Source organism: Pelodiscus sinensis, chromosome 1 (assembly GCF_049634645.1).
Source record: "Pelodiscus sinensis isolate JC-2024 chromosome 1, ASM4963464v1, whole genome shotgun sequence".
Taxonomy (NCBI): Eukaryota; Metazoa; Chordata; order Testudines; family Trionychidae; genus Pelodiscus; species Pelodiscus sinensis.
The window spans coordinates 88,521,912-88,544,514 of NC_134711.1; the positions used below are offsets into that span (position 1 = coordinate 88,521,912).

A 22,603-nucleotide genomic window follows, 5' to 3' on the forward strand; every position below is an offset into this window, starting at 1 on the left:
TGTTGTAACAAGGGTTCAGTGACCGCTGTAGAGGTAGCAGTTCTCAGCCTTGAGTTTGTGATTGTCCTAGGCCTGCCTTATTCCCAGCTTCAGGAGAAGGTGTTTTGCCCGAGTGCTTTCTCCAGCTACCGCGCCCTCTTGAAGTTATCCAAAATTTGGTACCACTTTCACCAAATAAAGTCTGGGCTGTGCAAGACAAGCTGTATGAGTGCAGGTGAATGTGTGAGAAAGGTTAAAATCCCTCTGGGACACTTCCATCCAAAAGCAGGAATAGCTGACCATCACAACTGGGCGGCAGGGAAAAGAACTGGGCACCTTCCACTTTTGCTCCTTAGTAAAAGGACATTGTGCCTATTGTGGAGATGAGGGCAAACAAGCCCCTTGAGGACAGCTGCTTATAGAAGAGCTGCAGGAATACTGCATAAACAGACCTCCCACGCTCCCTGTGAAGTGTGGTGCTTAGCATGACACAAAGGCTTAGCATGCCAGCTGTGAGTAACTAGGACATTAGGAAATAATGGCAAAAGGTAGCCTTCCTCCCCGAAGAGGTAGGATATAACCACACCATGGCTAGGTCTACACTACACCCCTCTGTCGGCATAGGGATGTAAATAAAGCACATCGAAAGTGCAAATGAAGCAGGAATGTTGCCGACAGCAGAGTGATTTCTCGACACATCCTGTATGCCTCACCCTGCTGTTGGCAAACCTGCGTCTAAACCACGGTTTCAGTTTCAAAATGGCGCTTGTTCGAAACAGCGCTAGAATGCAATTATGCAAATGAAGTGCGGGATATTTAAATCCCCGCTTCATTTGCACTTCGATGTGCTTTATTTACATCCCTCTGCCGACAGGGGTGTAATATAGACATAGCCCATGAGGTACAAGAGTAGTGGGATTTTTAACTAAAGGCCATTTCCCTCCTGTTCTACAGCCCAGCTAAACAGGGACAGGGCAGAGGAGGGTATGCAGGGACCATGCATTTGTCCCACAGCCTTGAAAACAAACCCCTAACCAATTTTTTGACAATTCTTATCTCCTCCATTCAAGTTTTCTTGCCCTTGCATGGCAAGTTGGTTACTACATGACAACACGCACAACACTGAACTGACACATGCCTCAAGATTTCAATGCTTCTGTATTAAAGTGCAATGCAAAAGTTACAAACATTCATGGCAGCACATTTTTAATTCCAGAAAGTTTAGAGAATCTTTGACTCAGATTAAAAAGGTTTCTTAGAAAAAAAAAGTTCCTCCCTTGCAGATGGCTGCTAATATGGAGGAATGTCAGGCAACTACAGGAATACACTGCGCTTTGTGAGAGTCTTGTTTGTATCACAGCCCTGGCACATCAGGAGCAAAGCGGAAAACATTCCCTACCCCTGCGTGAGAGCAAGGGGTGGGAAACAGGGCTGAGCAGGCCCTACGCTGGGAATCAAAGGTTCCCCACTACACAAGTGCAATTCTCTTTGGAGAGCAAGTTCGCAGGACATCAGCTCCTAAGGGAGAAGAGAAGGTCCCAGCTGCTCGATTCTCAGTAACATCCGAGGATTAGTGGTAAGAGCTACATTATAAAAAACACTGGTTTTGGATTATGACTGGACACTGCCTCACTTTTGGGGGCAACACCATGCAAGCAGTAAGAGCCATCTAGTTATCCCAACTCCCCAAAAGAATTAGAACCCAACCCATCCACTGGGATTCCCTTCCCTACCCCCTGCTGTTCAGATACCAGCATTCACACCAGCACGGAAGACAGACGCCTCCCACTTCTGTCCCTGCTGGTCTAAAGTTGCTCACTCAGAGCAATAGCTTCTTTCCCTGTCCCTATGGTGAGGCTGTTGCCAAGGGCTATTCTCTCCTTGGTGGAGCATAGTCTGCCATAGAGTAGAATACCCTAACACTTCTCACTCAGCTGAACACAGCCCTGCTGCACAGGGGGCTAGTTTCCAGGAGAATGAAAGGAATACAGATTAATTCGCACCCCCACTTGCTCAGAGCTCTTTCACCCAGATTCCACTCCCCTCACGCAATCCCCATTTGCTTTTCTACACAGGCTTGCTGCTTTTAGAAAGCTGCTGCCCAGCTCCAGTTCAAATGCACAAGTCCCTCCCAAGGATTTCATTAGCCACCAGCATCAGGTGAACAAAGTCTGGCTTTCACTGCACTGAAGAGACCTGCCAACACATCCTCCCTCCTCAAAAGTTCATTTACAATACAGAAGAGCATCTTGTCACAATACAGTGGAGAGAGGAGGGGGAGGAACCAGGCTCCACCACACCCCCACAGGTGGGCATCTCTTCCTGCCATCACCCATTTTGAGAGAGGCAGGTTTCCTGGGAAAGGAGACAGACAGGAGCATGCATAAGGCTTTGCAGTGTCTGAGGCAGGTGTGCAACTGCACCTGGGTTTGTGCCTCTTGCCCGCAGGGCCAGTGACTTAGCCAAAGCCAGTTCACATTCCCTTAGCTAGCTGTTGAGCTTGGTCTCTTCACACCAATGCCCATTCTGCAAAATGCTTAGCTACTCTGAGCATCTCGGGAACGGTTTCCCAGATTGCAAGGTGGCCCAATTCCAGCAATGCGGATATGACACACAAGCCTCCAGTGCTTCACTCAATTCCCTTACCAAGGGAACAGCACCAGTAAAAAATGTAACATGCTCCTCCTTTATACCAGCGTGGGGAAACACAGCAGCCCACTGCCTCTTTCCCTCTTACTTACTGTCCCCTCCCAGGAACTTTAAAGCTATCGTCTTAAACCATTTTACTTCATTCAAAAAAAAATTAAAATCAAGAAGCCTTAATGTTTTATCCCTACGTTAGTTATTTGCTTTCTCTGCTGGTCTAAGATTTCAGCCCTCCCCTCAAACTCACAGCAAAAGCCTCAGAGGGACTCCACTCTGGCTCTTGGACGTAAAGCAAACAGGCAGGAAAATGCTGCTGCTGCCTCTGCTGTTCCACTTGTATTGCCACACTCACTATTTAAATGGGGGGGGGGGGAAGAGGAGTGTTCTGCTACCCAGCACTATGTATACTATACACACATGGAAGCCTAGAGATACACTGAACTGAGGGGGAGGGAGGTGAGGGCAGTGTCTTCAGGGAGAAGGAACGTGAGCAGTTGGTGGGTGGGTTCCTGCTGTTAGTTGTTCTTTTTCTCATCAGGAGGTGCATAAGGAGGTGGCTGGTCCTGCAAAACAAGAGAAAGAATCAAGTCACCATGTCTGTTTGACACAGGGCCCTGCTGCATTTAGACGTTCCACTTTCTGGATGTTCCCAGGCTTCACTTGTGCACCCAACCTTTGCCTGTGCTTGAGAGATACTCAGCTGACAGTCACAGATGCTGGGCTCTGTGTTGGGCTACAGCCACCCCTGGTCATTACTTCCTAGGATCAATTGCACCCGAGCCTTTGCCAACCTCCACAACAAAATATGGAGCCAAGAAAAGTCCCTACAGTAGCCCATCAACCTGTGTGTACTTCAGAGAAAGCAGCCCTGTGACTGGACATTATTTTTACCCTCCTCTTCCTCTCAGCCTCCCCAGTGATCCTGCAGTTCCTGTGGAAATTCGGACAGATCTTTAGATGGCAAGCTCTCCGAGACAGGGACTGAGCCATGTGTGTTCTGTCAGTATAACTCAGCTTGTGGCATCAGATCACATATTAGAAGTTTGCTTGAGTAGATCTGCTATGGTGGAACAGGCATGGGGATGAGCTTATTGGCTGGGATCCACAGGTGACCTCCCAGAGAGTTGTTACCCACAAGCAGGGACACTGATCTAGGCTCCTTAAGCCAATCTGTCTCCATCTGACCCAGAATAGACTAACACTACATCATCCCTTCCCTTTAAGTTCTTAAGTACGGCTACCCCCTATTCCCGTGGAAACTGAGAACTATGTATTATTTCTGCAGGAAAGCTGTTCTTGTACAGGTCTTAGAGTTCCCCTCCCTTCTTGATCAGAAAAATACCAGGACAGTCTAGGAACAAAGATTACGTATTTTGATGACCTTTGTAGGAAAGTGTGGAGAGATTGTTCCATGATCTGTAGCTGTGCCATTCAGAGGTCAAATGTTCCTAAACCTCCTGCTTTGGGCAGTCAATTGCCTGCAGGGAGTCAGGAAGAAATGACACCTAGACCCACCATAATACAACTAATCTGGTGCATGTGGGTGGATCCACTAGCCTCTTGAGGATCAAGCACTGCCCATGGCTAGACTGGATGGGAAAACAGCCTGCTCTGACACCCAGCAGCAAGATACTAGACTTGATGCGATAGGGCACAGCTCATGCTGTGCCCTATCATCAGAGCATCTGCTTCAGTAAGATGTCAAAGCTGCCCACGATTCAGCTGTAACAGCTGAACAGCAAGTGTGTTGGCTCCTCTTACCCCTCTGCTCTCCAGACAACTCAACCAGTTGCTTACCATCGGCATATAGACATTGTGGGGATTGGCTGGGTTGTAATAGGCACTCGAAGCGGCTTCTGCTGCTTTACTGCCACCTACAGGGTCAGGTAGGAAACAGTCTTCTTAAACACTTTACAAAACATGAAAAATTCTGCTCCGTAGTCTTCCCTTGCCCCTATGCAGGGCCGGCTCTAGGCACCAGCAAATCAGGCAGGTGCTTGGGGCAGCACTTTTCCAGGGGCAGCATTTCAGGTAAGCAGCCGGCGCCACCCCTGGCAACACCTAGCCCTGCCTCGCCAATTTTAAAGGGCCGTGGCGGGGCAGCCAGCTGGCACCAATGCACGCCCAGAGCCTGCTGACCGCCCATCTCCTCTCCTACTCCTCCCCGGCAGTCGCTACCTCCCCCAAGAGCCTCTCCACTCCAAGCAGAAGCTCCGCTCCGCCAGACCTACAGCCTGGACCCAGCCATCAGCCACCCCTCTGCCTACATCAAGTGGAAATCCCAGGTAGGCCACCCCCTTCCTGCCTAGGGTTGCCGGTGTCTGGTATTCACCCGGATAGTCTGGCATTTTCGCCTCCTGTCCAGTAAAAACAATTCAGAGAATACCGGACATCTGAGATGTCTGGTATTTTCTGATTTTTTTTCCCTGGCCAGGAGGAGAAAATGCCGGGCACCTGGCAACCCTACAAACACTCAGTGCCTGGCCCCAACCTTTTTTTTTTTTGGCTCAAGTCTTGGAGTCCTTTATTTTTGCTCAACAACTTTGGTCTTCCCCCCTTCAACAGAGTTTTTTTCCGATGGTTTTTTTTTTGGGGGGCGGGGGGGGGGGATTTTTTTGCTCGGGGCAGCAAAAAACCTAGAGCCGGCACTGCGCCTATGACAGTGAAACCTGTTCTGGAAATGGGGAAAACAGAGTCCCAGACAAGTTAACTGGCTTTCCTAAGGTCAAAAAGTGAGTCTGCGGCAGAGCAGGAATGGAACCCACATCTCCCAGCTGTTCTTTAGCCACCTGACAATGCTTCTCATTAACAGATACCCTAAGAGCTGTAAAGCCCAGGGTAAGACAGGGCTCCCGTCACATCAGCTATGTCACAACTGATTTTATTATTAAGGAAACCCTGGCAATATTGTGGCCACAGTTCCACTGTCCATTAGTAGCCTAATGCCATACAATAAAATGACCTGGAACTTTACCTTTCCAATTCTAACTGACCACAGATCAAACTGTTGCTGGATGTTATCAATGCAGACCTCCTTTCCAAAAGGATCCCCACATAACATTTTCAGTAGAGTTACCATCCTGCTCTAGCAGGTGGCTTCTGGGCCACCCCGTTTAATACAGCTTTCTTAAGCAGTGTAGAGGGGGGGAAGTTACTTAGAGGACCAGCTTGCAACATCAGAGCCAGATTTAAATTTTACTTTGGGCCTACTCAAGTGGGACAGAATCAGTGGAGTGCTGGAAGTGCCAGGCCATCTTCCCCCACCCTCCACAAACTGCCTAGAGATGGGTTACTCTCCAGAGCAAATCCATCATTCCCATCCTCACCAGGTACAATTCAGAGTCCTTTCTGCCCCCTTACCTGGCATTCCAGGCTCCACCCAGGCTGTTGGAGCAGTGGGGGCGGAAGGTCCTGCAGTAGGAGGGCCAGGGTAGGGGGGAGGAGGAGCCATATACAGGGGATTCATCTCAGGAGGAGGTGGGTACATGCCTGTAGAAAGGAGACAACAAAACAACAGGACACACAGCAAGGACAGTTGACAGGCCTGTTGCTTCTGTCTAGCACCGATATACATAGACCAAGGCAAGACACCCAAGCTTAAACAGCAGCAGCTCCACAGTAGGCTTTAATATTTCTATTGCGCCTTTGAGCCTAGAGGGCTTTGCAGACAACACACATGCTCAAAATATGGCAACATCAGAGCCCTCTGCCAGAAGATGTTACCCAGTCAAGGATATCGTATCCTTTATTTCCTGTCTCCCTAGAGTTCCAGTGGGACAACAATACTCAAGCTGGATTTCAGCAGGACACCCCGGCCCTTGCAAGGAGGTGCTGCAATGACCCTAAGGAGTCAGGACCCTTTATAAGGCTAACAGTGCAGCCCAGAGAGGATGGGATACTGCAGTATCCATTGTCCCGCAGTTATGATAGATTTGTATGTTGTCTACTCTTCTGACAACCCTTTACAGCTCCCATTACACACAGCACATGCACCCTGCCTTTCACACAATACTGGCATGTTACCAGCCGTGAAACCTGTCAGAATGCTTTACCTGGAGGTGGTGCATAAGGGTATCCCATGGGTTGTGGAGCTGGTCCATATCCATTCATTGGTGGGGGCACATAAGGGTAAGGTCCATTAGCTGGTGGGGGGGCATAGCCCCCTGGTGCAGGTGAATAGCCTCCTGGAGCGGGGGTGTACCCTCCAAAGGCAGGCATATAGCCATAACCAGTATTCTTGGCAGGAGCCCCTCTGGAAGCTAAAAAGAATAAGTTTAGCAAGTTTGATTCAACAAATCACCATGCAATTAAAATGGAGCAGCAACGAGAAAGAACTGTCACATTAATTTAGTCTGATCTGTCATTGCAACAGAGTGATGAGCCACCAGGTCCTGGCATGAAGGCTTTGCCTGAAACCCACCTAGCAATAATCGCTTCTTATCCCAAATTCACACACTGCGGCAGTATCTGTGCCAGTCTGGACACTGGGCATGACCCTAAGCTGGGAAGAGCTTGGATTAATCCTGCTCTGTAACATCTACGTAGACACCAGCCACTAAAGATGGCCAAACCCCCTCCACTGAAGAACGCGGTTCCATAAAAATCAAACCAAACACAAAAGTGAAAACTCCCATACATTTAACAAGTTTTTCTAATTCCTGGTCAGGAAAATCTATACAAGAAGTTTGTTTCCAACCAATATTAATTGTTTTGCTTAGATTGAGCATCAATTTTAGGAAGCCAAAAAAGAACGTTTACATTTTCCTCCCTCCACTGCATTCTTAACATGCTTTCTCCCCTTTGGGAAAATGGGGATGGGTGAACTAAGTGTGAGAGTTTAGCGTCCCAAACCCCACGGCAATTGCATGTTTCTTTATTTCTTCCAGTTGGAAGACAAAGGGAAAAAGATTTTTTTAAACGGAAGAAGGGGGGAGTCATTCCAAGAACTGGGAAAATTAAGTTTTTCATTTCCCCAAAACTAAAGGATTAAAACCAACGACAGGGTTTAGAATCAAAACAAGAGTTCTCATGAAAAATTCAACAGTTTTTGACTGAGAAATTTCCCCTTCTCACAGAGTTTACTGCAGCAAAAAAGTTAGTTTTCCAGACATCACTACTAGCTAAAGAATATTCAAGCTTAAATACTCACCATTAGTGGCAACTGTGAACATCAACTGTCCAAACTCAATGGCTCCTCCACTGTTGAACGACATTTTAAAGGAAGCCTGCCCTTCCCAGCCACCTAAAAGAGAAAGTGAAATTTTAAAATGAAACCACTGTAGAACTACATTTTCTGCTGGCAGGCTAAAAGAGTATCCAGTTACAAATTCGATATTAAAAGGACACATTTTATTCAGTGAGAGTCTGCCCATTTCCTGGGAATCTTTCCACCAGAGTACATGGACTCTGAATCAGGGCCTGACACTCAAGCCATATTCAAATCATATTCCAACAGTAGCATCTTTGCCCTTCATGAAGCTGATCAGCTTAGACAAATATTACAAAGTTTTAGGGTTAACAAGAATATTCATACATTCATTAATAGGTGCCAAGACAAGCCACCCCAGCTGAATTACAACTTTCCTTATTGAACAACAAGTGGCAAAACCAAATTGGGAATTTTTAAAACAAGTTGTCAGATGGGAGATTAAAGATTCGGTTTTAAAAACAAAGTCCAGTTTCCAAAAATCCCTGAGTATGTTCCTCCAAGAAATGTTGTCAGGAAACTGTCTGAGAAGTCAGGGGTGTTTCTGCACACTGTTGGAGGAAGGAGTTAAAAAAAAAATAAGGCATATAAATTAAAAGGAAGTGGCTGCTAAGGATGTGAACATATTACAGTAAAACTCCAATAGCCCAGCGTCCAGTTGTCCGGCACTCCTGTAAGTCCGGCAACAACTGAAACCCAGAACTACTCAGGTCAGCCGCTCTCACAGCCAGGCCGCTGTGAGCCGCATGTGCGCTCACGGCCCGCACTGTTCCACTCACGGTCCCCAGCGCACACAGTATCCAGCCTGCCCGTGCTAGCAGCCAGCCGCTAGCCGCTGAGCACAGGCAGCTGCTTTGAGACCCGGACATAAGGTTGGGGGAGAAGAGGGACTGGGTGACAGCAGGGAGGGGAGGTGTTTGGCTCTGGGGAAAGGGAGGGGAGGGGGGTTGGGTTGCACATGGTGTCCTGGCCAGCTCATTAAAAAGCTGGGCACTCAACTCATGTGCCCAGCGCCTGGAGGGAGATGCGTGGTTGTACCGGCAGCTCCGGGATCCAAGCATAAGGTGGAGAGGGGGATTGGGTTGGGTGTATGCCCCCTTATAGTACCTCCTGGTACTCCGGCATATCCGATAATCTGGCACCACCTAGGTCCCAAAGGTGCCGGATTATCAGAAGTCTACTGTACTGTGTAAATAGTTATGCTTATCAGTTAACATTCACAGTTACATGCAGGCTTCTGCCCCGCTCCTGGGGAGCTGGCTGCCACCCTGTGCTGTTGCCTCTGTATCAGCAGCAACAGTGTAAGGATGGCAGCCAGCTCCCTGGGAAGCAGGGCTGCAGGCAGGAGCCAGCGCAATTTGGAATCCAGCTTGCATAGGAGGCAGCAGCACAGGGCGATAGGCAGGAGCCAATACACATGATGCATGGAGAAACAGCTTAAAAGGTGGCTCCCTATGCACATTGGTTTCCAGAGAGCCACCTGCCACCCCCTGAGCTGCCTCTGCATCAAAAGCAGCAGCCAGATCCCCAGGAGCAGCGTGCCTGCAGGATCCTGTGCCTGCAGAGTTTTTCAGTAGTTACATGTTTACACGATTATCCGCATTTTAAAATCCATTATGGCTTTTGCCATGTTGCATTTATAAACACTGCACTGCTCAAATTTCCCAATGTATCAGCAACTCACCCCTGCATTTCCCATCATGAAGAAACACTTATAGCTGGTGCTAAAGGTTGGGAGGAGACGGTTTTAAAGAATATGACAAATACAATGGCTTAGTAAAAAGAGGTATCTGAGACCACTGCAATGTATGTGTAGAACAGAATATGCAGAAACCCCTAGCTATTCAAGAGCCAGAGTGATCCTGACATGTAATGAGTCGTTGCTACTTTAGCATCCTCTCCACAATGTTGGTATTTTTAAAATACTGAGTGTATTGCCAGTGAAAGGTGCTAGATTCACAGCCCTGGAGACCTAGTCATCACTAGAACAAACACAGCAGCAGCCAGAAGAGAAGAAAGATTTCCCAATCCACTACTCTCTCCTACCCAGGTGCTTGAAACCAGGAGGCACGATGACTAAGAGGAGTGGTCTCTATGGTCCATTTTTGTCCTGATTTTAATTCTGCAACTGCTAACAATTAGATTCAACTGTGATTGTTGTCTCTGAGATGGACCTCTGGCTACTGGGATCTAGAGTGAAGTGATCTGATGGTCTCATGTCATGGTAACAATTTTCAGTTACTACTAGGTTGGGGTCAAATCTGAACCAGCGATATATACAAAGATGCACACAAATGCAGTTCAATGTCTCCAGAGAAGCATGCTCACTTTGTACTGTCATGAATAGCAGCCAGCAAGATCAGCAGCTGAAACTGGTGAACCCAACACGCCCCTACTCCCACCACTTTTCTCAGAATCAGAGCATAGGGATTAACTAAGACACGCAGAAATTCAAAGATCAAGTCATTGTTTCATAACATTTGGATTATGGTTACAAGTTTAAACAGGACAAAAATACCCACTCTGAGGTGCTTTTTTGTTTTGCTTTACATTAAATTGAGGGTGTACTTACATAGGGAAACTGACTGGCATATTTCACTAATGCAATGCATGTTCATTTCTCATGTGGCCAAGCTCTGGGTTAGAAATTCAGCAGAAGGGAAAAAGTATTTGGGAAGCTCAAAGGGAAGTCTGCTTGGAGCCACAACGCATTAACACGCACCTCCTGCCTCAGCCTGGATCACGCCTTTGATGTGATTGGCAGAGAAGACAGGCTGCTCAATGGAGCACCCTTTCACCAAGTAGAACGGCATCATGAAGGACAGCATGGGGTCCTTGCCTTTAGACACAAAGATCACCTGTAAGACAGAGGATGGGACATTTTTAAGTTGCTAATTTACAGTCAGTCTTCAGGCCTAAACATCAGAGAGGCAGTTTCAGGAGCGTTCAGAGCAGAGACTGCTTTAAAAAGCTGGCAAAGAGAAACTAAAGTTCTAGATCAATTACACGTGCAAGTTCCTATTCTACACATAGTTTCCATCCTGAGTGATCCCGAAGAACTTAATCAATGATGTATGTAGGGCTCTCACCTGAAACACATGCAACTTCCATAGTGGCATGCAGCTGACACCATGTAAATGAGAAATATTTTCTTCTCCTCAAATGACTGCATTATTTTTGTGGCAATGCAACATGAAGTTCTATCGCACTAACATGAACTTGAAGTTCCAGGCTGCTTAGACATGTGGTATTTCTGCTCAGATCTAGCAGCCCCTCTGACCAGTAACTTAGGAATTATGATCATTCATAACTAAGGAAAACCAGAGGCAGAGGATAGAAAAACAGAGCCTTGCCTACCATCCCCTTTTTCCTCTCTCATTAAAAAAGGTCTCGGGTCACAAGTTCACTATGTATAACTCACTGCCAAACACAGAAAAGCTGCTGCATTGTATCTTACACAGCTATTACACCCGTCCAGTAGGGATGTAAACAATTATTAACATATTTAACTTGTTAAACTATTAAAATTATACCATTTAACTGGTGCTGTTGCTGGCCTGCCCTATCACTGCCCTCACACAGCCAGCCCGACTCAGCCAGGGCCGCTCCAGCCTGGTTTAATTGGCTGTCCAACCAGTTACCCCTTTACATTCTTATCCTCCAGGGGCTAACTCACTGGTGTGACCAGTGCTTTGGCAGATTCAGTGCAGCATATCTAGTTAAAACTAAAGTCAAAACAAGACATTCAAACCAAAATGAGTTGCCCACCAATATACAAACCAAAAGCTGTGAATTCAGACTAGGTTAGCTCACTTTGCGACAATCTCTAAGAAGCACTGAGTGACGAATCCTAGAGTGATGCTGGCACGTGAACACTAGACATCCAAAGAGATGAGAAATATTTGTGGGCATGCAACATTTTGCTTGGGCCACATCATAAGCCACAGAACTGAAGATATGAAAGATTTACCATCCATCTATCCCTCGAGCCAGTACAGAACTGACCCTTTTAGGAGGTTTTCCAGGACATTCCTAATCCATCTTTTTGGACTATCCTGAAAAGTTTCCCCTAGTCCCATCAAAACACTTGCAGAGGTATCTTTGGAACAGCAGAAGATGGTTTCTTGCCTCCAGCTTTTAAGCTTTCAAATGTTTGAAAGAAACCCTTTTTAGTAATCAGGTTAGGCTACTGTGCCTGCATGATAAGTCTTAGCAGGTCAAAGCCTATGCCCAAATAAACGTACTCTAGGTCCATGTAAAAGTCAACTCGTGTTCCAGTTTAAAAGGCTGTATAGCACCAGCAGACATGAGAATACAGAAGCCAAATTAAACAGCGGTTAGCGTTCAGGACAGAGGTTTTGGGATGTGAAAACAGAGCTTTTTTTAGCTTAAACATGCACACAAACTCTTCTTCCTCTCTCCCCCACCTCCAGCAACAATTCTGAAGGAGACTTTCAAAAGAAGTAGTGGAAGCCCCGCTAACTCACAATGAAAACAGAACAATGTAAAAGACACATGAAAACATGCTGTAGAGAAAACTGACATTGGTCTCAGCTGAGGTAAGGGGCTGCAGAAAAAAGGATAAGCATCACCGATTTCCACCAACTTCTCCCATCTTGAATTTCTAGCTTCCTCACATAACTAGGGGATTTATCCGATAATTTACAAGTTTCCAGGATTAGACGGGTGTGGGAGAATGCTGTTGGTTCAAGACTTACCCTGTAGGGAGTGAGGTATACCATTCCCTTCTTAGTGCCTTTGAAGATTTCAGGCTTGTCAGCCACATCACTGAAGGAAAGCTCCACATCTTTACATTGCTTAAGAATACTGCAGGAGGAGGAAGAGACCATCATCAGCAGGGCTCGACAAACGCACTTGCCCGTGGCGAGTAGATTTTTCCAGCTGGCGGGTGCAGGGGCGGACTGGCCCGGTGGGCCGTTGTGACAGGCTTGCCGAAGCCCGCACTACGGGCAGCGCGGACCCATCCGATCCGCCGGTCGGCGGAGGAGCAGAGCGCCGCTGGGAAGGGGGAAGTGCAGCGATTCTTCCCACCGGGCTGCCTGCATGCAGCTCCGGTGCGAGGAGGCAGGGTGGGATGCCAGGGCGCTGGCATGACATGGCCCCACTGATTTTAAAGGGCCTCGGCAGCTCGGCTCTGGCCGTGTGTCCCTGGGAGCTGGCGGCGGTGCGCGGCACAGCCAGGGCCTGCCCTGCCGGCTCCAGTCCTGCCATGGCCCCAGCCCCCCTGTGTCTCCACGCTGCCTGTTCCCCTTGCCGACCCTGTTCCCCTGCACCCCAGACCCCCTGCTCTCCCTCTTTCCTGCGACCCTTTGGCTCTGTGCTGCCCTTACACCCTGCACCCTGCTCCCCCCGATCCCTGCCCCCCCCAGCTCCATGCTGCTGGTTCCCTGCACTGCCCCTAGACCCCGATCCCTCTGCCCCTCCTGTTCCCCGCGCCTCCACTGCACCCTGCTACCCCCAATCCCTGCATCCCTCTGGCTCTGTGCTCCCCCTGCACCCTGCTCCCCCTGTGGGTCGGGAGTGAAGGGTTCTTGCCCATAGGGAGGGGCTGGACAGGGCAGGGAAAAGGCTGCTGTGACCCAGCAGTGAGTGAAAGGGGGCGTTCACTTGAAGTGCCTTTGCCTTTATGGAAAAAAAATGAAAATGCTATTTGTTATTTATAGGGCTAAAATGCCAGGACAAAAAAGAAAACAAACAAAAAAAACCATTGCAAAATGAAAACGTGTGTAAAAGACGACAACAAAGGGGAGGGGGGGGGAAACGTTTTGCTTGAGACAGCAAAAAACCTAGACCTGGCCCCTGGGGAGAGGAAGGATCTGGGCTGGACTGTGGGGAAGGGAGGGGAGGGGAAAAATATGGGGAAAGGGCTTGTGCTGAGGGAAGGAGGTCAGGAGGAGAAGAAGAAAGGGGAAGGCACCAAGAAACAGGGGTGCAGGAGAGCCAAATGCCAGGGGGCCAAGTGCAGACAATGAGGAAAAGGGCAGGAGGGGAGGTGTCAATGGGAGTGGGGACAGGGTGATGCTGGGAGAGGAGAGGGTAAGGGCACTGGGGGGTTAGAGGGGATGGGGAGGTGCTGGGAGAAGGCTTTGAAAGAAGGGGTGGGCATGAGGAAGGCGGGGATGGAGCAAGGCATCTGTGAGGGCACAGGAGCATGAGGGGGTGAGTATCAAGGAAAAAGAGGGCAAAAGGGGCTGGGGCAGTGAGAGGTACCAGGAGGGTGCAAGTACCAAGGGATTCTGGGAGTGAAGCAGAAGGGCAGACACCTGCAAGGGAGGGACCTGCACCAGAGGAGAGAGGCAGGGCAGGTGTGTAGAGGGAGGTGTTAGGAGAGGGGATGAGGAGGGGTAGCTCATACGATCAGAGTGGGGCTACTGGAGGAGTGGGCACAGGGCAGAGAGAAGGGCTGGCAAAGGGGGGCAGGTCTCATGAAGGCTGAGGACAGTGAGAAGGGCAGGAGTCAGGACAGCAGAGGATGAGGGGTTGGAGGGCAGCAGGCACCAGGGGAGCTGATGGAGCAAGGGGAGGAGACATGGCAGCAGAGAGAAAAGGTAGAGGTTTATAAGATATTTATTATTAACTTATTAGTAATTACTGTTCTTATTCTTAGTAGGAATTTATGCCATAAAAAAAAAACACTTTTTTGTGGGGGAGGGTGGCGAGTCCCCTTTTTGTCTGGCGAGTAGGGTTTTCCAGAATTTGTCAACCCCTGATCATCATGGATGCAAACAGTCATAAAGCATCATGTTAGTTGGCATGCCAAAAAATAGGTAATTTCCCCAAAACACTCTCTGCTGATATGGATCCCACTTCCTCTCTCTACATTTCCATGCACTGTTTATACTACAGGTTGAACCTCTCTAAAGTGAGACTCTCTAGTCCAGCAACATCTGGACCACGGATCTTCCAGGACCAGAGAGTTCCAGAGGAGGGCTAGTAGCTGGGAGCCCTGCAAGTAGTGTGGCCGCTGCCCAGCAACCAAACCATCCAAGGAACTGAGAAGCAGCAGGGCTGCCGGACAGTGGCAAAAACAAGAGACCAGTGGGACTTGGAGGCAGCAGGACCGCCCCATGAGGCCGGTAGCCTAACAGTGGGGCTTCCTGGCAGCAGGGCCAGGAGTGGGGCTGCCACCCAGCGGCACAGCAAAGAGCCCAGCAGCCCTGCTGCCGACTAGGAGAGCTGCCTGGCAGGGCTGAAGTCCAATGGCAGAGTTTCTGCCTAGCGGTGCAACTGAACTCCATCAGTGGGCCTGCTCCACAAGGCCAGGAGTGGGGCTGTTTGGCGGTGTGGCTGCCTCTGTGGGGCCAGAAGACCTATGCACAGAGGGCTGGCAATAGGGAGGGAACCAGTTGGGCGGCTGTCAACCAGGACATGGCTGAGGGGGACAGTAAGTGTCAGGGGGAGAGAGGGAAATGACCTCCCCCGATCTGGCAAAATCCCTCATCGAGAACTGGTCAAGTCCCAAGGGTGTCGGACCAAGGAAGTCCAACCTGTACTCTCTCAATAAGTACAACACCTAAGCCCACTCTGCCAAGCGAAGTCTCTAGCCTTATCACTGTTTCTCCCTGCTTTTCCAAAGCCATCTAAGACAATTGTTGAGGAAACCATTCATTTTTCATTGAAAGTCAGTACAAAAGGTCATAGCACACAATAAGCTCAATTAACTACAATACTTCTTCCTGGAACAAGCATGTTATCTCAGAGCAAGTCCCTGCTTGACTAATCTAGTAACCCAAACATTGATGCTACCTAGGAAAGCAAGCCCAGTTGTCCCAACTGTATTAAGGAAAATGCTTCTTCATAGCGAGGCTAACTGCAGATGCTGTCACTATTTCATGTAAACAACAGAGGACTATCAGCAAAAAAAAAAAAAAAAAAAAAAAGTAATAAAGAGAAATGCATTAAGGGATGGAGGAATTGGGGAGACATTGTTCTGGGTGGGGTTCTAAACGTAATGATCTAAAACAGGGAGCCAACACGTCAGTGAAGTTTGCTAAAGACACTACACTGGGAACACTAGCAATGACAGGAAATAATATAGAAGGACTTAAGGATAACAAATGTGAGTAGAAGATAAAGTCAATTTGGGAAACAGGAGGAAGTGATTCAAAAAACAGCTAAAGAAAGAGAAACTGGGGAAGGGGAAATACAGATAGATTTGGAGTAACATGTTTGCAGTGTGTTATGCCAGAAAAAAAAATCTAATGCTTCTATAGGCAGCTCAGAATTGCATCATAGATGGGGCGGTTACATACAGCCTTGATGAGACCAACATTTCTAATGCCCCATTCAATTTCAAGGACCCTGTTACAGAATATTGACAAATTAGGGAACAGCAAAATTATTGGAAGAGAAGAATTAAAGGGACTTGCTTCTGAAGATATAGATAACATTCAGTGGAACTACGTAAGGGAGACAGAGGATAATAATCCTCAAGTACCAGAAAGGTCAGAGGGAAGGAAACCTATAGTACTGAAAATGTAATATTCTAGGCACACTCCTGCAAGGCTGGGAGAGATGGACTGAATGACCTCATAGGTTATCTCCAATTCTAAAATGCTATGGGGAGACATTTCAGTTCTAAATCCCACCAAACCCTGCCTCAGAAATATTCCATGGCAGCAAAGTTCATAAGTCACTTTTACACCATGTAACTTAAAATGTGTCTTTTCCCAAGAGCTTATCTTAATCAAACTTTAGACATAGGTAGGTAAAACAGCACTTAAAACTTTTAGTATACCAGTGCAGTGGTAATTACATTATTTGTTCAACAGCTTTAATTTTGCTTATAAAGTACAGAACTATCACAGGGCAGGATGGCCCCTTAAGGCAAATTGGCTTCACCCCACTGATGAGGTAGCTTTATCCCAGGTAATGGGATTAAGGTCAGAGACGAAGTGATGTCTGACAGGCTCTTACTTAAGAGGCCAAGCAGCTGCTTAGTTGGGAGACACCTGCATGGAGCAAGTTTGGGAGATGGTCTAGAAAGGGGCTAGGGAGCAGGAGTTGGTTTATCTAGTTTATGGAGGAAATTTTGGTTTTGAGATGCAAACCCTCCTCTGAACAAGAGGATTGAAATTCTGCTGCTGTTGGGAATTTACATACTGTCCAGCAAGATGGACCAACAGCATACAAGGAAAACTACAGCATTTGGTCATATAACATTTGCCAAATACTACTTGGTAAGTTTCACAATATTACACACTACAGGCAGTCCCCGGGTTACGTACAAGATAGGGACTGTAGGTTTGTTCTTAAGTTGAATTTGTATGTAAGTCGGAACTGGTACATATTGTAGGGGAAACTCTAGCCAAACATTTTTTTTAGTTTTGGATAGCATAGGGAAAGGTTAACTCCCCTCTAATGTTTGTTTTGCTGTCTGTTCCCCTGTTCAGAAGATTTCACATCTATTTCTGTCCCTGTGACAAACTCAGGACTAAAGGAGTAACTCATCAAATACCAAACAGCTCTGCACCATGCTTTGAGCTAATAGCTTTATTTCCACACACCACCCAGGGTTCTAGGAGGAGGGTCCTTTTTTTGCTAACACAATGAGGCCAGCACTTTGTTTGTTTTGGTGGAGTCTTTGTTTGCCCAGGGAGCCCAGCATGTATAGGGGGAAGAGGGGCGGAGAGGCTGCTTTTGTCTGCTGTTCGGCAGCCTGTTGCTCAGGGGAGGGGGCAGCCTGTTGCTGGTAGGGGGGGAGGGGGGAGGCATGCAGGATGCGAGGCCGCGGGGGGGGGGGGCAGCGGGCGTGGGGAGGCACTTTTCCTCTGCCCGGCAGCTCTGCGGGATCCCTGTCCCTGTGGCCAGCTGCTGCAGGCAGAGGCCAGTTGGAGCCGGCCAAAGAGGAGGAGGAGGTGGATTCTAGGACCCAGGTGAGCGAGCCCCGGGGACGCTGCTGCGCTCCTGGAGCCCAGCATGTATAGAGGGGAGGAGGGGCAGAGAGGCTGCTTTTGTCTGCTGTTCGGCAGCCTGTTGCTCAGGGGAGGGAGCAGCCTGTTGCTGGCAGGAGGGTGGGGGCGGGGGCAGCGGGCGTGGGGAGGCACTTTTCCTCTGCCCAGCAGCTCTGCGGGACCCCAGTCGGAGCCGGCCCGAGGAGGAGGAGGATCCTAGGACCCAGGTGAGCGAGCCCCGGGAATGCTGCTGCGCATGTGCGGGAGTTGCCTCACCCCGTTCGTATCTAGGGATCCGACGTAAGTCGGATCCACATAAGTTGGGGACTGCCTGTAATTTATTTCTCTGCTAGTCACCCAGCCCAAAGGACAATTTAGTAATCTAGAAAGCAGATCTCTTTCCTACACTTCTCCATTCAGTGTCTTATGAGTCTGTGTCCAGGAAATCAGCAATTTAAACAGAAAAGTGTCAGGTGCACCATGAGAGGCAGGACCTCGTACCAGCCCAAGGCCCCTGGTTTGGATCCAGGAGTGACGTTTTTCTGCTTAACAAGGTGACAAGCTTGCTCTGCTCAGACCTTCCCCCCCACATTTTCAGAGACAGTATTTTGCCAGTTTCATCCCCCACCCTCCTTGTTACTTTTTGTCATCTACATTTCAAGGGACTGAACTTGTACACTAATCAGTACAGCCACCAAAGTACTTTGACTCCCACACTTGGGCTACGTCTACACTGGCCCCTTTTCCGGAAGGGGCATGTAAATTTCAGCAGTTGTCGTAGGGAAATCCGCGGGGGATTTAAATATCCCCCGCGGCATTTAAATAAAAATGTCCGCCGCTTTTTTCCGGCTTTTAAAAAAGCCGGAAAAGAGCGTCTAGACTGGCCCCGATCCTCCGGAAAAAGTGCCCTTTTCCGGAGGCTCTTATTCCTACTTCAAAGAATAAGATCCTCCGGAAAAGGGCACTTTTTCCGGAGGATCGGGGCCAGTCTAGACGCTCTTTTCCGGCTTTTTTAAAAGCCGGAAAAAAGCGGCGGACATTTTTATTTAAATGCCGCGGGGGATATTTAAATCCCCCGCGGATTTCCCTACGACGACTGCTGAAATTTACATGCCCCTTTCGGAAAAGGGGCCAGTGTAGACGTAGCCTCTTTGTCAGAAGGGAATCACGATGCAATGGAAGTTTGAAAACCTCTGAACTTGATGTATTTGTAGGGACACTGCCATTCCTGTATTTTGTGTAAGAGGTACTGTAATGAAGTGAGAAAGCCTGGAGTTGATCTGATTTGGTGGGGGATTGTTTTGGGCAGTCTCATAATACTATGGAATCTTTAATGGCTATGAATGGCCAGACTCTCAACTGCATCTTATTTGGAAAAGGCAAAAATGAAGCTAGGAAGCAGGGCAGCCCCCATAGCTTCCACAGCCCTCCCTCAGGCAAGGTATGCATGTGTAGGGAAGGTGGCCAGAGGGTGTCCCCTCTGTGCCCCCAGAAAGGGTGTGGCCTCACACAGAAGAGGCAGGGCCAAGGCAGTTAGCCCTCCATGCCACCCACAACATGGTGCTAGCCACCCACCCAGCCCTCAGAGCCATACAGAGGGATGCTCCAGCAGCAATTTAGAGGGTCCGGGTCAGTGGCAGCAGCTAAGAGCTCTGGGTCTCTGTGAATCCCCTTTGCCCCCTTCCCCACACTCATTAGCACATCTGCTAAAAAGTCAGTACTTCTGCACTGGCTATAAAACAATAAGGTATGTAGAGATTTATGGACAGGGAGCATTAGTCAGGTCTAGGATTAAAGCAATTAACTGATAGCACATGACAAGTCAACAGTTTTAACATAGGTTTGGCCGCTCAGGCCCACTACAGCTGTGAAGTCTACCTACTGGCCCTACTGCAGCTGTGGGGCTGCTCTGGGCTGGGGTAGCTGGCTGCTGCCAGACTTAACTGTCAACTGGTTAATCAGCAAGAATGTTACTGATTAACATCCCCAGTCAAGTCTCCACTATTAAACATATCACTAATTTTTAAAAGCTTGCATATTGGAATAATTGACAGCAGGCTACAGTATTTGGGAAGTCCCTGTGGCATCTTACAGACTCACAGATTTATTTGGACATAAGCTTTCATGGGTTAAAAACCACTCCATGCATCTGACGTGGTAGTGTCTACCCACGAAAGCTCATGCCCAAAGAAATCAGGCAGACTGTAGGATGCCACAGGACTCCTTACTTTTGCAGCTCGTCTGAGGAGCAGCCGGCTGAGCGAGTCTACTCCGGAAGCGACTGCCCCCCCCTTTGCAAGCCGAGGGGATTTCACTCGGTCCTCAGCACCCCCCGGAGCCCCGCAGCTGCAGCGAGGGGGAGTGACCGAGCCCGGCCCGCTGCGTTATGCAAGTGCGGGCCTCGCCTTGTGAGGTAGCTCAGCCCCAGGCCGGCGGCGCTGCGCCTGCGCGTCTCCTCGGGGCCCTCGCGCCCGCCACTAGCAGCGAGCACGCGCCGGGCCGCGCAGCCCAGAACCGGCCGGAGCCTCGAGCAGAAACGCTCCGCCGAGGCGGCGGGGTCCGGCTGGCACCAGTCCCGCCCCGCGGCCCAGAGCCCCCCCCGCCCGCAGCGAGCGCCCCGGCAGCCTGCGCCGCCCCCCCGGGCGGGGGCGAGTGGAGTTGGCTCCGGGTTAATCCGCAGCAGCGAGTGTCGGGGGGGGGGGGCGTAACCCGGCCGCGGAGCCCAGCGGGGGGGGGAGGGGCCCGGCTCAGTCCGGCGGGGGGAGGGGTCCGGCCCCGCACGCACGCGCCCCCCCCGCGCCCGGTACCTCTCTCCGGGGGGGGCGATGACCCCGCCGCCCTGCGAGTGGTTCCTGTTCAGCGCCATCTTCCCAGCCAATGGCACCGAGCGCCCCGCCCCCGCCCCGCCTTATGCCGCGGCCCCGCCCCCGCCACGTCATCGCGCGCAGCCCCGGGGCAGAGCCGGGGGCAGCGAGCGGGACGGCCAGACGGGGGGGGGGCTGGGCATAGCGGGGAGATGGGGCGGGCGGACGGACAGACGGGGGTGGAGATGGACACACGGAAGGGCGGGGGAAGGGAGACGCACGGACGGACAGACAGACGGGGGCGGGCGGGCGGACAGGCAGAGGGGCTGGGGCCGGTCGCGGTACCGGGCAGACGCACTGAGGCAGCTGCGTGATCCCCTGACCCGACACGGGTCTGAAATCTGCCTTGTCTGTGCCCCCTGCTTGTGACTCTTGCACCCAAAGAGCTGCCTGCGCCGCAGGCGGGGGAAATCCACATCGTCCTGCTGCTGTCGGTTTGGAAGGGCCAGTCTGATTCCCTGCCAGTTAAAGCCCAACTCAAAGAGACAGGAGAATATTAACCTGATGGGAAGGGTCAGTTGAGAAGAAAAATCGCGTAATGCAGGTGGAGGTAAGGAGAAGAATGAGGCAACCAATCTAGATTCCAAATGGTTGCGCCTTACTAGTATCGTCTTTTGCAAGGTAAGGCAATGCAGTGTGTGTTATAGGGAGAGCCCAACCAGCCAATAGATCTTAGATCTGGTTACAATAGCAAGATAAATGTATTCCCCTTCCCCCCCCCCCCCCGCCTCTGTTGACCTTTGACCTTGAAAGCTTGGACATCCTGACCAATCTGTAATATGTCTGAAGTGGCACCCACCCCCTAATTAGAGGTTTAGATGTAGTTACCCAAAACAAGTTAATGTTAGATATTTGCAAGAAGACATACTCCATCAAAGGAAATTAAACTACAGCAAACTAAAGCCAGTCTACTTCTGAATGAGAGCAGCCTCCCAGAGGCTTAGGGTGCTTTAATGAACACACTTTCACTTCACACCTTTAGTTAACTTATAGAGTCGTGGACTTTAAGACCAGAAGGGACCACCATGATCATCTAGGCTGACCTGCACATTGCAGGTCACAGAACCTCACCCACCAATGCCTGTAATAGACCCCTAATCTCTGGCTAAGTTACTGAATGGTTTAAAGACGTTAAGTTACAGAGAATCCACTATTTATGCTAGTTTAAATTTGAAAGTGATGTGTCTTATCCTATCCTGCTAAGGAAGGTGGACCCCCCCAGGGCCTCTACCGATCTGAAGGTGGTGGTGGGGGGGGGGAGAATTCCTTCTCAACTCCAAATATGGTGGTCAGACCCTGAGCTTGCAGGAGAGATTCAACAGCCAGACACCTGGGAAAGAATTCTGTGTAATAACTCAGAGTCCCCAGTCTGGTGTTCCATCACTGGCAGCAGAGGATATTTGCTACTGGCAGCCACTGACTGTGGCAGACAATGACATCATACCATCCCCTCCATCAATGTGTTAAGCTCAGTCTTGAAAACACTTGTTTTCAACTTCCACTGCTCTCTCTTCTGAGCTTTTCTGAGGGTCCCTATGTAGTGAAGAAGAGATGGATGCCTGCTGTTCAGAAAAGCTCAGTCAGGGGTTCTGCAGAGACCTCAGGTCATTTTTTCCAGGTCAGTAATGCAAGGACTGCACATAATAGCATGAGGAAAAGATTCTCCAACGATCATAAAATTCACAAGGCAGTCCTCCCTCTACAGTCTCTGTCCCACTTATCTGTGATCCTAGCGTCCACGACAGTTCCAGATTCCCAACTGTATGTAGGCAGAGGTTAAACTCATTTACCCTCTGCCACCCAGAAATCCAGTTCTATGAACAGATCCAATTCATCTCCCCCAGTTCCCTGCCTGGGAGGACCCTGGCTTATGCGAGTTTAGACCAGACCTTGAGTTGAGAAGAAGTTTGGTGGGATCTTCTATAAGGGCTGAGTCCATCTATGTCAGGCTTTGATCTTCATGACATCACCAGATGTCTGAAAAGCATCCCAAA

General features: G+C 49.5%; 1 protein-coding gene across 1 annotated transcript; it reads right to left on the reverse strand.

The window, feature by feature from the left end:
• Positions 1 to 1,118: 1,118 nt before the first annotated feature.
• WBP2NL (WBP2 N-terminal like) lies at positions 1,119 to 20,710 on the reverse strand. The gene is made up of 8 exons (XM_075935816.1): positions 20,553 to 20,710; positions 12,550 to 12,658; positions 10,554 to 10,689; positions 7,775 to 7,867; positions 6,678 to 6,884; positions 5,986 to 6,114; positions 4,423 to 4,499; positions 1,119 to 3,188 (listed from the first exon to the last, which is right to left on the reverse strand). Exons 1-8 carry the CDS (start codon positions 20,609 to 20,611, stop codon positions 3,141 to 3,143), a joined length of 858 nt encoding a protein of 285 aa, XP_075791931.1. The 5' UTR covers positions 20,612 to 20,710; the 3' UTR covers positions 1,119 to 3,140.
• Positions 20,711 to 22,603: the final 1,893 nt, after the last annotated feature.